We start from the raw sequence: 14889 nt of genomic DNA, 5'->3' as shown, positions 1-14889 counted from the left end.
AAGTTCCATAGCCGCGTGGGGGAAAACCAAGGAAAACAAAAACTTCGCACAAAGGCGGAAAAAACAAACGCGAAGAAAAGTGCTTTTTTTGGGTCCGCTGTTCTGTCCCAATCCACTAGAGAGAAACGAGGAGACGCTGGAGAATACTTTAGCAAGACGTTTAATTCCATGAACCAAGGGAGACGAACTCAGGATGACGTTTAACAGCAGACAGAGAACTAGGGAATGGGAACACTTTAAATACACAGAACAGGATGATGGGATGACAAGACACTGAACCAAAACTCTGCATATTGTCACGATTCGGCTACTGCTACTGTGGGGGAATGAGGAATCGAGGAGACGTCGGATTAGATCAACATGGAATCATCTTTATTTATCTAAACAAGGGAACACAGGAGCAAGACACACACGTAGCAGGGAGAACAGACGTTTAACAGCGGACAAAAAAAAACTTAGAATGGGAATCACTATAAATGCACAGGACTTGACACGGGGAAGACGAGACACACCTGGGATCAATGGAAATTAAACATAGGACACACCTGGGATGAATGAACTGAATACGCGGGGGACAGAAACTGGGTCACAGAGCAAAACATACACAAAACACGGAACAGAGTCTGACAAGAGTAGGGTCTATATTGGCTATAATTATTTGACTATTTAAAATTTTGCTTTACATACATTTAACACAAAAATTAGTGGTGATTTTTAAACAAAATGTTGTGCTTCATAAACAACAAAAATGACCAAAGAATTTGAAGTTGTATTGTCTTTAATGTCTATTTCTTCAGTTTCTAAAACTATCTTACCTTATTTCAGGTGTGAACTACGTCATCCCAGTGACTGGTTTCTTTTGCAAGCTGTGTAACATATTCTACACTGATGAGAAGAGAGCAAAATCAGAGCACTGCCGCAGCTTTGAACACTACAACAACATCAAGGTGACTGCAATAGAGTTAGAAGAGCGATAATAAAATGCTATATTCATAATGTGACGCCTGTTACCACATAACAGTTGAATTGTATGGTAAAGTTAACATGAATATATATAAAAGTAAAATTTGTTGTGAGTAGAGCTGGGTAGTAACTGGTTACATGTAATCTGGATTATGTAATCAGATTACAAAAATTAAGTACTTGTAATTAGAGTAAATTACATTTTAAAATACTCGTAATCAGACTATAGTTACTTTTTTATAGATTAGATGATGATTTCTTATTATTCACACAATAGCAATAAATTATTCATAATTTATTCATTCTCCCTAATTCCTCTCTTTCATCTTTGAAATTTTCCTTTCTAAAATAGCCTGCCGCTTATATACACTCAGAAAGTCCAGTTTTGTGGACATTCACACAGAGATCAGTCATTAGTCAGGTGGCTACATGGCATTTGACCATTTGATTTACAAAAATCATTTCAGGTTTTAGAAGTGTTTCAACATTGCATCAACTACTGATGAACATTCATTTTTATTTGAATTATCACTCTGTAGGTTATTTAACCATGTGTTATGTATTATTGAAAGGCTTTTGTCTTTCAAACTCATTATTTACATGTAATGCAGACATTCCCAAACTTTTTGTCATCTGAACCTCTTTCACCTAATGCATTGCCTTTAAAGGTGTAGTCAACCAGCTATTTTGCTATAGTGTTTATGGGGGGCACTGTAACACGTCTTCATGCTTCGTTTTAAAAAAAATTGCATTACTTTTCATATATTTTACCACTATTTCCATTCTCCTAAAAACGGTCTGTTGACTTCCTGGTTAGATGAAACCACTTCCTCAGAAATACGCAATGGGCTCAGATTGGTTAGCTGGCCCAGTGTGTTGTGATTGTGTGCTCCCGGGGGCAGGGTTTTAGGGTTTATGATGTCACAAACCAAGGAAGAAACTTGTTGTAGTCCCTACCAGCCGTTTGTTGTAGGCCTTAAAAAGATAATTCTGTAAAAGAAAATATCTCCCTTTGCATTGAACTTTGCAAATGTTGTTTATGCTCACACAGGAACATTACACATTACCTAAAATTTAAAAAGTCACCCCTTTTGTGACCCCTTTAAGTACCCCTGAGATCTTAAAATAAATATTTTAATAATTAAGTATCACATTTGCGTGTTCACACAGTTCGCTGACATTGGTTAATGGTCAAATGGCATGCAGGTAAACATAAAATATTTCATTTTTTAGTAAGTGTTTTAATTTGATTATTTTAAAATTATTTATTTTTAGCTTTTCATTAAACTCACAAACCCCCTGCAGTTCCTTTACGAACCCCAGTTTGGGAAACCTTGATGTAATATAATGTTTAAAACACTTCATGTTGTTAATTTCAATAAATGGAATATATTTTCTTACTGTTTGTATTTTTTTACATCATGATGGTACAAGATTATCCTATTTAAATCAATGTGATAAACGAGTTAGGACAAAAGTAATCTAAAATTAATCAAAAAATAGTCTGATTATATTACCTAAAATGTATAATGTAATGGATTATGTTACTGACTACAATTTTTGTCATGTAATTTGGACTCGCTAACGGATTACAATTTGTAAGTAATCTACTCTTGAGTCGGTGGGGCAAAAAAAAAAAATTAGCAAAAAAAGGCACAAAAATGTCTTTCTCAAAAGTCTTTACGGATACAAGTATCAACAATATTTTACAGCCCAGCATAAAAGCTCTCAATATGGCACAGTCAAGAATAACTTGATAAGGAGAATAACATTGCCTCTGACTCTTGCTGTTTATTTGAATGGTGATGTTTTTCATTTTAAGTGTCTGCCGAGGGACTTTTAATTTTTAATCAGAAATGTACATGCTGCTTTTCTGATGTTCATTGAATTTTTTCCAGTTGCCAAATCCAGTCACTAGAAATCTGTCAATTGTGAATTGTTGTTACCAAAGCCATTTATTCCTGAACTTTCTACCATCTGTTACTGGCTATGAAATTGCTGGTTGATATGTCCTGATCCCAATAGAGTTTATTCACGCTTTTGTACCATGAACTGAATCTCGCTCTGAACGTGCTCAATTGACCCTTCGCAAAAACCTGCCCTCCTTAATTACTGTTGCTCTGTCCGACAAGCCATGCCTCTCTCACACTACACACCATGTTCTCACGCAGTAATAAATACATCGCGGAGCAAAGAGGAAACTGTCAACACGCCGACAGACAAGACAGAGCAGGTTACTTCTGGTATGAAACAAGGTCTCAGCTTTAAAATTGTATTTTTTAAGAAATTCAAACAATAAATACCGTTTTGTGGCTCTTTAATGTATTGTGACAGATTGCTGTATTGCCTCAATTCAAGCGGCACACGTGAACCGATCGTCTTTTCATATTTACTTAAAGTCCCCCTGTAGTCAAATATTTTATCCCTTAAAACTTATCTTTGATCATCAAAATGACATATTTAAATGTTTTTTCTTGTGAAAATAATTTTATCATGCCTTAAAATAGCTTGAATGTAAATCTACACCCTTGCCTCATTTACTATATGCGGATATATGAATATGCAAATTAGTCCCGCCTCCACTCAGTCACACACCAGCCAGCGCCTCCTGATCCACTGAACTGTAGTAACCACAAAACAATGGCATACACGGATAATGACTGATAAAACTATATTTTTACTTGCGGACAACTACAGTGAATACTGTAACATTCGTTAAAGTTACTTACTTGACGATGTTGTGTCCTAAAATGCCTTGAAGACTCGAATGCAGCCGTTTGTGATTGTTAATTCGCGCCCGCGAGCATATGCGTGTGAAGTGCAGACGGAGCTGCGGGAGACTCCGGGCTACTTTTACATGCAAGTTAGCGGTTCTAAATTCACATTAAACCACAGCTTCATGGGTTTTTTGCTCTGATTTATTTTTGGTTTTGTGCTGGTATTGGTATATTTTGCATGCTAGTGTTAGGAATCGATCCCTTGACGTGATTGGTTATTGGTTTGTGACGTAGCAAACCAAGGGCTGTTTCAAACCATATTTCTGGGTCAGTCTTTGGGAAACTACAGTTTTAAGGAGAAAATACACAGCAATGGTGTTGATTAATAGATTGGCACATGGTTTGTCTAAAAGCATATTAAAAACTCCACATAGACAAATAAACAACATAAAAAACTTGATTTTCACTACAGGGGGACTTTAAAGCTGCAGTCCGTAACTTTTGGCGCTCTAGCGGATAATAAACAGAACTGCGTGCGTCTTGCGGAAGAACATTGTAGCTGGAACTACTTCTCTCTGTTTATGTCTATGGTGAATCACGCAGGTACTGGGCTACTCCGCAGCGGTACCTACCCGAACCAGTCTAAATAGTCCAAATATAAACACTTATTATAGGTGTACCGTAGTGATTCAGGACAAGCCAAAAACACGGGTTGGAAAATGGATTCATGGTGTACTCGCTTATTATATAAATTTTGTAAATTTTGAACACAAAAAAGTTACGGACTGCAGCTTTAAAGCACAAAATAAACTAATGAACATCATAACGTATTTTATTTCAACCATGAAAAAACGTCAATACACAATTTTTCAAGATTAAGTCCACAGAAATTAATCTACTCTGTCTGATTTGTTTGTCGGGCAAGATGGTGGATTTTGCGTTATGATTGGCCAGATTGCCTGTCAATCAATCTTTTTGCGAACGGTCAATTTCTTAGTTCCAGAATTAAATAACTGAGGGTGCTCTCACATATATTTTTTGTCTCGTCCATTGCTATGGTTATCACTATGTCAGTCATTACTATTTCGAGAGTGAATCCAGCATAAATATGAGGATATCATTCCCGGAACTTTGCAGTGTGTATGTGTCCGAAAAACAAGTTTCATAAAATTCTGAATGGATTATAGTCTAGAAAGTGCGCAAAGCTCGCTCCCTTTATAATCACTAAAAAGCTGTCACTCATCTTAGTTTATGGCAATCTCACAAGGTTCCATTATAATCAGTGAAGCTCTCTGAACTGCACTATGAATCACTTGTTTAAATAGCATCTGCACTGTTATGAGATGATTCATGATCTTGAAAAACTGCGCTTAAAAACTGTTTTCAGGGGTGAGTGAATTTTGACCAAATAAAACACCTCTAATTGGCCAGATAGGTCTGTGATTGGCTACATTGTGAGTTTAATGCAGAAAATTGCTGATGCATATTAAAATAATTAAAGGGATAGTTCACCCAAAAATGAAGATTTGCTGTTATTTTACTCTCAGGCCTACGGTGCCCGGGAGGTGATATGGTCGGTTCACTTAGTTTTGTCATGGCCAAGACATAATAACTCGTGGGAACGTGATATGTCGTGGTCATGAGATATTAATTTGAGGGAACGTCATATTAACTCGTGGGAACATGATATTATGTCGTGGCCACGAGATCGTTTTGTCGAGGTAACGGCATCCTTATGTCGTGGCCTCGAGATGCTATGTTGAGGGAACAACATATTTTTCTCGTGGCCACGAGTTTAATGCGTAAACAAACCTGCGTGACCATAGCAACCCGGGATTATCAGAGATGGATTCATTCATATTTTATTTTGAATTAAGAAATTATTATATTTTTTATTATAGAAATTATTATATTATTAAATCATTATATTAACCATAGGCCTTGACTACCGGGCTGTATTACGTGCGATAGTCAGCATTCAAATGAAGTTTATCATGAATAAATGTTACATAAAGTGCATAATATAAAATAGGCCTACAAGAAAATATTTTTATCCATCCTACAGTCTTGTAAGTCCATTAACTGATCGTCTTTTTCCCGTAATATTTGTATATTATTATTATTAGCCTATTATTATTGGTTATATTTTTATATTTGTTTATATATAATTTTTTTCCCTTCATTTCGATCTCTTTACTTAACGTTCTGAATACTTTTGTAAATATTAGCCTACTGTAAATGCTCAACATGCCAATAAAGCTTTGATCATGCTGACTGGAATTTTTGCTGGAACACAGTTTAAATTTAACATATATTTCATTTTATTTCGGCTAATTAATAGACCATAATTATAAATACTATAGTGTTTCGTTGAGGAATTAATCATTCATAAATGCTTTTTTATTGACGATGAAGCCATTTGAAGTCATGAAACTTGCAGGATGTATTAAGCATACAAACACCTCTTCTGTATCAAAAGATCAAGAGAAATTTGGTTTCTCATATCATGACCCCTTTAAAGAAGCGTTTTAACTTGTGGCTCCTCACAATATATTGAGGTCTTATGCAGCAAAACGATCGGTCTGTGCAAGAGACATTATTTACAACATTATAAACAGCCACGTTTTGCATCATTATTGGGTGCTTTAGTAATATAATTGCGTATATATGTAGTCATTGCTACTGGGGAATCGGTTATTTGAACCAGTTCATTGAAACAAATTGTCTGAAAGAACCAGTTTGTGAAAAAGAAGTGGACTTCCCCGTTTTCTTGAGGCTCTGGATTACAGATAATAATGTTGTAAATTATGTTCAGTTTATTGTACAGACTGATCATTTCACTTCATAAGAACTCAATATATCATCAGGAGCCACGGGTATTCATTTGCCTGTATATGCTTTTTTGACTCTCAAAGTGACGGCAGCCATAGACTTGCATTTTATGAATCACCAAGGACTACGGTTTCAGCTAAATACCTCCTTTACTCTTCTACTAAAGAAAAAAAGGTCACTTACATCTTGCATGTCCTGAGGATGAGTTCATTTTTGGATAAACTATCCTTTTAATAGTGCTTTTTTTTTAATTTTTTATTCTGTTAAGGAATATGTAGGTCAAAATTATGACTAGATCAGTGCCATGTGGTGTGCCATCGATGATTTTCATCGACGAAACTCTGCATGGCACAAGCTGGCATCTAATCACCCAGCCAATGAAACGACACGCATCCTATGCCTCTTGTCCTGGTTATGTGGATGAACTTACATATTTTTTTGATTTTCAGCTTAAACATGCTGAAGTGGTGGAAGAGGCAGATGGACACCCAGATGGCTGAGTGAAAGAAGACAAAGACATTGTACTTTTGCGCCATTGTTTTTTATTTGTTTTCATTCCAGTTAGTTTCCATATTCTTTCTGTTCAATTGTTACAAGAGTGAGTGAGTGTATGTGTGAGGCAGATTTTGTGGACAAAATTGTGTAGCCATTGTGATGGTTTGGATGTTTAATAGTAAGCAGAACGAACATGTATATCAGCTGAAGGAGAATGTTACGCTAAGCTCTTGAAATAAACTCATGTTTGTTTACTGTCACCTGTATGCATAGTATGAAAGCTTTTCCATTTCTACCTTGATAAGAGCAGGTTACCATTAGTTATGCAAGCCACTTAAGTGTTCATGACCGGTAATGAAATACACTGTGTGTGAGAGTGCAGGTTTACTTTGACATAACACTGAAATCTAAAATGCTTAAACCTCACAGTATTAAATTATTTGTAAAGAAATTGGCCCCGAAACTATATGAATGAGTGTACAAATATCCGTTAGTTCAGCAGACATTACAAATGTATCTCGCCACAAACCAATAACTATACCTTGCAGCTTGTGTCTGTGAAGGTCAGAATTAAATAAACGTCCAATGATTTGTACAAGTAGAGGCACATTTGTGAATACAGTGGTTCACTTTTGTGTAAATATATCAACCAATATTCCAATTTGAACAAAATGGTCTGGTGAAGAGTTTACCTTCTAAAAACATAAACAACTACCAGTGAATAGTAAGATATATTTGCAACAATTATCGAAATGATAGACATTTGTGCACACATTCAAAATTGAGACTAATATCTAGTCCTCTCTTTACAATAGTCAAACAATGCTGAATAAAAAAAACAAATGTATCTACATTCCAATACATTTAAACTAAACTAAGACATTTAGTAAATAGAAAAAAAAATGTTTTAATGATGGTTAATTGAATTTTTCTAATAAATAAATGGATTTAAAATCAAACCACAAAAATAAAAACAAGAAAAACGGAACTAAACAGCCAAATATTTCAGTCATGACAATTGGAAAGTATTTTGATTGTCAAAGGTATAGATACAAACGTGAAACTTCACAATAAATAAATATAATAATCTGCAATACAGTCTTAGCATCAGAAACACATTTACTTTACATGCATGTTAATGCATAAAATTAACGAAAGTTGAAAATAGCTGCATTTAAAATGACTTTTAATAAATACATTCTTTTGTATCAGTTTTACTTGATTCGGACTCTTAAGCAAACGGTTCTTTTCTCATATCACTGGAGTGTATAGCATCATTTCTTTGCAGTGACATCAGCAATTTCTGCACAACGACATTTTTTGAAGAGTCGGATTAGTTTGGCGCATTCTGCTAGCAGGAACAGGAACCTTTATAGTTAGTATACAACAACAATAATGTACATTTGGTAGCAACTGAGCACAGTATCACTTTAATCAAATACATTTATATTTTAAGCACTGTTTATTTTGTATATCTTGACACACTGATTGGTTACATACGGCTTTAAGTAAAAATAGACTTTTCTTCAGAATGTTCCTATTGCACAGCATGCACAACTCATTCAGCCCAGTTGGTAGAGTATGGGCTTGCAACGCCGATATTTTGGGTTTAATTTCACAGGACACAATTCCTTAAATGGACTTTTATGTTGCTTCGGGTAAAAGCATGATCCAAATGCGTAATTATAAATGGACGTTAGACGTTCAAGTGCCAGATTGTCAGCATTCTTAAAGGGCTACATGTTTACAGAGACTTTAAGAGTTGAGCCTTTTGATACTATATTCAATTTAAATTGTTGTTTTTTTGCACATTTTGGCCTTGATCTGGAGCTTGCCTGACAATAACAGCCAGCACTGGTGCATTGTGGGTGAAGGGACAACACTAATGTGTGTAATTGAAAGACTGGTGTAAGCAGCATCAGTCCATGGTTTATCTATATACATACACACACGTACACATTCCTCCTACAACTGGAGCTCTAGATTTGGCTTTTGGCTCCAGTACAGATTTTAAATATCAAACTGTATGGTGTTTAGGGATTGCTCTGATGTCCATTGTGTCGAGGAGAGTCATGCCGCATGATTTGCCGTGGGGTGCCGTACCCTACCATGCCAGATTGAGATGCTCCACGATTGCTTCCCATTTGCATGCCGATAAGACTGCGACCTTGACGCAGCTGCTCCTCAGAAAACTCCCTCTTGTGGATCTTGGCTTTCCTAAAACATAATAAAAACATTAACATGCAGGAAGTGTGTGCTTAGAGGTTGCATGAGATGGAGCAGCTGTATTTGATTTAGTCCCGTAGATCCAGACTTCTGACTGTTGGCATAAAGTCTGGTCCAAGTTGCAGACAACAGCAAAGAAATTTGGGTTGATTTTCTCTGGTCTTTCTTTTGAAAAATAACAAAGTTTGTTTTACCACTGACAACACGACAGAATGTATTTCAAAGATCCAACGCCACTAATTCTCTACATACATGCTCATTGGCCTTTTGTAATGTTGCGATTGTGACACTTGCACAACAAGACCAGTGAGACACTCTACTATCTTGTGCTCTATGCGAACACATGCCAGTCCACAAAGTACAGAAGTTGTGTTGAAACACTGAATTTCAAGTATAAATTAAAACAGCTTTTTTCTTATTTTCCGCCACTGATTTTGGTCTTTAAGTTAGTTTAAGCCAATGCAGTGCCACTGGTTGTCTTTGCAGTCTAAACAAATCTGATGATCAAGACATGAAAATGGTATATGCTAATTTTTGTCATGTAAGAAAAAAAAATCATGCTTTGGTAAAAAATTATTGACATAAAAGGCTGAAATTAGAGATACAAAGACATAATTATGAGATATAAAGTCATTATTATGACATGACATTAAAAAGTCATGAAATAAAGTCTAAATTGACAAAAAAGTATGAAAAAAAAGTCATAATTATGACTAGTTGAAATTATGAGGTAAAAAGTAAAACGATTTATCTCATATTTCAACTTTTTATGTCATACTCTCAACTTTTCATCTCATAATTATGCGGACCTTGAGCTCGATCGGGTCACCCAAAGGTGCATCTACACTATTGTTTTGCTGCCCACAATGGATCTATGGATCTGTCACAAAAGCCTATTTTAACTTCAGTGAATCATAAATTGGATACATAGGCAATAGCCAGTTTAGATAACACCAAAAGCACTTACCAATGATTATTTGAAATGAAAATAATCCATTTGTAATGAAACGGCAGTTCTTACAGAAGGTCTCTTGCACTGTTCACACTCTAATTGCCTACATCCCTTAATGCGTGACTGACTTAAAGCCAGCTAGATAGCCTCTGCAAAGACTGCACCCACCAGGTACAAATAAAACAATTTGATTGGCTGATGAATCTGAATTTAGATTCTACTCATTTGCACTGTTGGTAATTCTGCATGGGCTGCGATTGATAAGATCTGATTAGATAAACTTTCTCCACTTTTCTTTGGATGCTGACAAAGCCTCAGCGGACATAATCAGAAGCTGAAAGTGACTGGATATACATAGGAAATGAAAGTTAGATAAAATGTATTTTTAGACTTTTTTTACAACAGGAAAGAAGGCTTTGCTGCAAAAGCCCAGATAGTTTGCTGACTGGGGGTCTCAGTCATAGTGCTAACGGGTGACACCCTTCTTTGTCCAGCTCACCTATGAAACCAGTCTTTATCTCCACGGTAATGTCCATCATCCTTTGTCAGAGCTTCACTTCCCAGAGCCATCAGTGTCCTCTGGACTGCAGCCATGTCCTTTCCTTTAAAGCAGAGCGAAAAGCCTCATGAACATGATACCTGTGACATAGTGCTTGCCAAAGGCATCTTGTACAGTCCTATATACACCAACACCATGTTAATGACAATAGTTAAATCAGGAGTTCTCAACTCTGACTCTCGAGGTCCACTTTCCTGCAGAGTTTAGCTCCAACCCTAATCAATCTAATGAGGATTTTTGACATGAAAATAGATCATGAATTAAAATTTACATCTCATTGTCAAAATGATGGATAAGGATTATTTGTAATGCAACCTTATGATTTGAAATTATAGACCTATATTACTAAAGTAATATATTTGATTAAAGGCAACGCATATCTGTCCTATGCGTGTTGTCAGAGATAATGAAAATGACCGGACTGAATAAAGTAGAAACAATATTTTGCATGACCTTCAGTCGGGTTTTAGACTTCATATGTTATAACTGATAGGCAGTGTTGGGAAGGTTACTTTGGAAATGTAATAGGTTGCAGATTACAAGTTACCCTACTTAAAATGTAATAAGTAGTGTAACTTTTCAATTACTTTATTAAAGTAATGTAACTGATTACATTTGATTACTTTTTGATTACTTTTCTAAATTTCTAATGTTTTCAATTATTAATCATTTTTAAACATGTAAACCTGGCAGGGTTAAACTTACAATATGTGCTCAACACTGATAACTGTCAGACTTTTGAAATAAATTGAGATTATAATATTTTAATTTTAAAGGAGACATTGGATGCAAAGTATCTTACTTTGCATATAAATGTGTCTTAGCAGTGTGTGGACACAACCACCCTACAATGATACAAATTCATTCCTTTTTTTTTAATCCCCCAAAAACCTAAACAAGATAAGTCTCAATTATATAATTACAAAGTTTTTCTTAGTAACTGTAACTGATTACAATTACTTTTATTTTGTAATTAATTTACGTAATTCCGTTACATGTAACTAGTTACTCCCCAACACTGCTGATAGGATAAGAAAGATACAGATACAGTAAATTATACAGAATGGTTATGTTAGATCTCAGAAGGCCTTTGATACTGTAGATCATTCCATTTTACTGTATAAATTAAAGGCAATAGGTTGCAATGAAGAGGCTATTAGGTGGGTACAATCTTATCTTGAAAATAGAAGTCAGAGAGTATATGTTAAAGGTATATTGTCTAGCTTGTTACCAATTACTTGTGGTGTTCCTCAAGGAAGCGTTTTAAGTCCTTTATTTTTTCTAATATAAATGATCTTAAATTAACATATTTGGTGGAACTCTTCATTCAGATGATGCAGCAATTTTAGCGTCTCGTCAAAGCAAAAGGGTCCTTGAGGATAGAAAGTCTTGTCAGTTACAAGAGGTGTCCACTTGGTTTTTGGGTAATAAACTTCCCTTGCATTTAGGTAAGTCTCAGTCCATTCTGTTTGCCTTAAGTGGGAGACTGCATAAAAATGCTGATTTATGATGAATTTTGATGATAAGGTTATAGAATCAGAGAATGTTGTTAATTATTTAGAGTGTCTTCTTGACAATAATTTAACAGGTGAATTTATAGGTAGAAATGCTCTTAATAAAATATGCGGTAGAATTAAATTGGATTTACTGGATGTTCACACCTAAAGTTGTTGTCAGGTGCATCGATACAACCTCACTTCAATTATGCAGCCTTTTTTGGTACAGTAGTCGTTCACAGAGTATGAAAGATAAATTGCAGAAGGCTTAAAAAAAAGTAGTAATTTGAGTAATCTTTTGTATGTGTTCTTTCGGTAATTTTTTGAAGGTATAGTATGTGATGGTTGTGTTATTTTAAAATTAGTATAGGATAGGGATATTGTGATAACATTGAAGACCTTATTCTGTTTATTTTATTTTATTCGTTTATTTTAACAGTTTTTAAATTGTATGGGATATTTGTGTGTTTCTTGTATAGTTTTGTAAACTTGCCAAATAAGTACAAATCAAATAAAATCATACTTTAGGTAATGCACTTACTTCTGGGGTCCAAAATGTCTTCACTATTTCAAAATGAATTAATGAAGTGAAACCTGTTATAAAAGACCTGTTATGAAACAGTAAAAATGATGTTCATCTTTAAATCTACTGATGTACACAGTTTGGGTGCTAGTTTAGATATAGTGGCAGGGAAGATGCACTTGTGTGTGTGTGTTACCTTCCCAAAGATCAACAGTTTGGAATATGTCTCCTCTGTTGACACCATAATCTTCAGCAGCCTGCAGGAACTGAGAAATCTTTTCCATTTGCTTAAAGACCATACTAGTTTCTGTAATTTTCTTAATTGGTTCCTCACCACTGGGGTACAGACTGTTGATGAGCCGGCAGAGAATCTGGCAAGGGGTTAAGAGACAGGAAGAGCAAAGAGTGAAAGGAGAAATATATTTCATTTAAGTTCTGCCAGATAAGAGACAGAAAGGTGTCTGTGTCTTATACTTATAAAGGTGTCCTGTAAAATCGCTCCATCTCAGTTTTTGCATATTATGGGTCTTAAATAGCTGGAGCAAGATTACAATTAGTGCTTCACAAATCATAGTAGTGTTTTTCAAGCATGTTTGGATGGTGCACTATTTCCGGTGCATCTGTGAAGTGTGTATCCATGCATAATTGTTCAGCTAATACTACCCAAAATGTTTTTCAAAAACACAAAAGTGGCCAGGATTTTTTTTTATACCACAAATTGAAGTAAAATAGCATGATAACAAATTTAGTTAGATGCATAATGCTTACATGAGAATGCAACAATAGGGAGGTGTGTGTGCTATCAAGAAGACAATTTCATGGCAAGACAGTGTCCTAATATGTTTGCGCTGTCTTTTTACATATTCAAAAATGTGTTCTTTCCCATCATCAGCAAAGTTAACGCTTTTAGCGCACAGTAATTGAGATGCAGCATATTAATTGACAATATGGTACAAAATGCACTGAATACTTGAATAATATTAGGCTACTTAAGTATATTTGACAAGAAAATACTATTTTGGCTTTTCTACTTCAAATTTTTTTTCTGTGAATTGCTGAAAATTGTTTCTAAACCTAATTTTTCCCACATTCACACATCCACAATGCCTTTTCATTGTACGGTGTCATAATCATCATGTCACATGATTATTTTATTATTCCACAATGTGATTATCATTCCAGATTATGATTCCAGCTCTCAGATGTGTAAGATACAGGAAAAGGTTTACCAAAGGTTGCCCATGTTAAAAATTAGTTGCTGACATTAATATAACAATTTTAAATGACCTCTTAAACACCTCCCTTCCTCCCTCATATTCCATATTCAGCACCTACTGTTCCACTCATGAGCCATTTCTGGAAGTTCTGTTTGCCAGGTTCAGGTCGCTCCAGGTCGTCACCGCACTGGGCCACGATCCATCCCACAAGCCGAGCCTCCAACTCTGCAGCATACTTCTGTTCAATCTTGTCTTGGACCTCACGGCTGAGCCCATAGCTTGGTCCCCTGTTTGCCATGGCGGCACTCAGACATTAACACCAACCTACACTGGTAATAAAAAACTCAACCCCTATAGGGTGGAAACACACACAACATGTCTTATATTTCTTATTTTAAAGGACTATATGCCTACTAAAACAGATTGGCTACAGCAGCTTAAGCTGTGACTAACCATACTGACAGGAGAGTTAATCAAAATCTCCAATGCTATTTTCCTGTTTCTGTTTCTCTAACTAGAACTTAATATTGCATGTAAGCGATTGATACATTTAATTTGTTTATCCATTCAAAAACTGACGGGCTATTTGTCCTCCATTGGGTGATATGCAACAAACGAGTCCCTTCTAGACATGCAAGAGCAATACCATGATATTGACGCTGTTAAATAGACTCCAATGACCAGCGTTTCCATTTGATCACGATTATCAACAGCAAACTGACATAAATGCCAACTTGTGTCCCACAGACTCTAGTTCAAAATGACAACAAGCAACTACATCGCTAACCGATTGTTTAATATGCCCTAATTTATCCACAATGCATATTATGCATCAACTCACTAGCGATGGAGGCTGTTTGTTGTTTTCCTCGGCCGTGTAATGTCCGTCTGTTGGCACCGTGGAGGACC

The 14889-nt window shown here is 35.7% G+C and overlaps 2 protein-coding genes across 4 annotated transcripts in view; one reads left to right on the top strand and one right to left on the bottom strand.

The window, feature by feature from the left end:
• The window catches only part of LOC107662076 (uncharacterized), a 26919-nt gene extending 19485 nt beyond the window's left edge, over window positions 1-7434 (top strand). Inside the window, exons 18-19 of one of the 2 annotated variants that reach the window (XM_016451951.1) lie at window positions 826-947; window positions 6962-7434. In XM_016451951.1, the coding sequence (XP_016307437.1) occupies window positions 826-947; window positions 6962-7012 (173 nt within the window). In that variant the 3' untranslated portion in view covers window positions 7013-7434. The remainder of the gene's footprint in view (window positions 1-825; window positions 948-6961) is intronic. The other variant, XM_016451950.1, reaches the window with a different exon arrangement.
• A 1372-nt stretch (window positions 7435-8806) lies between these two features.
• On the bottom strand, window positions 8807-14889 carry tagln3a (transgelin 3a). 2 transcript variants are annotated; one of them, XM_016451947.1, is made up of 5 exons: window positions 14822-14889; window positions 14099-14331; window positions 12960-13134; window positions 10685-10787; window positions 8807-9224 (listed from the first exon to the last, which is right to left on the bottom strand). In XM_016451947.1, exons 2-5 carry the CDS (start codon window positions 14276-14278, stop codon window positions 9041-9043), a joined length of 642 nt encoding a protein of 213 aa, XP_016307433.1. In that variant the 5' UTR covers window positions 14279-14331; window positions 14822-14889; the 3' UTR covers window positions 8807-9040. The 2 variants fall into 2 exon arrangements, with proteins under 2 accessions (XP_016307433.1, XP_016307435.1); XM_016451949.1 differs by having other exon boundaries at window positions 14099-14304.

Source organism: Sinocyclocheilus anshuiensis, unplaced genomic scaffold (assembly GCF_001515605.1).
Source record: "Sinocyclocheilus anshuiensis isolate Anshui unplaced genomic scaffold, SAMN03320099.WGS_v1.1 scaffold431, whole genome shotgun sequence".
Classification (NCBI taxonomy): domain Eukaryota; kingdom Metazoa; phylum Chordata; class Actinopteri; order Cypriniformes; family Cyprinidae; genus Sinocyclocheilus; species Sinocyclocheilus anshuiensis.
The sequence above is the reverse complement of the archived record's forward strand: the minus strand, read 5'-3'. Positions and strand labels throughout refer to the sequence as shown.

What these genes read in the sequence shown, in the direction of transcription:
- tagln3a (XM_016451947.1), bottom strand. Translation starts at nt 14,278, where the DNA reads ATGGCAAACAGGGGACCAAGCTATGGGCTCAGCCGTGAGGTCCAAGAC. An exon ending in AACTGTTGATCTTTGGGAAG is followed by an intron (nt 10,788 to 12,959) that starts GTAACACACACA and finishes TCTGCTTTAAAG; the next exon opens with GAAAGGACATGGCTGCAGTC. An exon ending in GATAAAGACTGGTTTCATAG is followed by an intron (nt 9,225 to 10,684) that starts GTGAGCTGGACA and finishes ATTATGTTTTAG; the next exon opens with GAAAGCCAAGATCCACAAGA.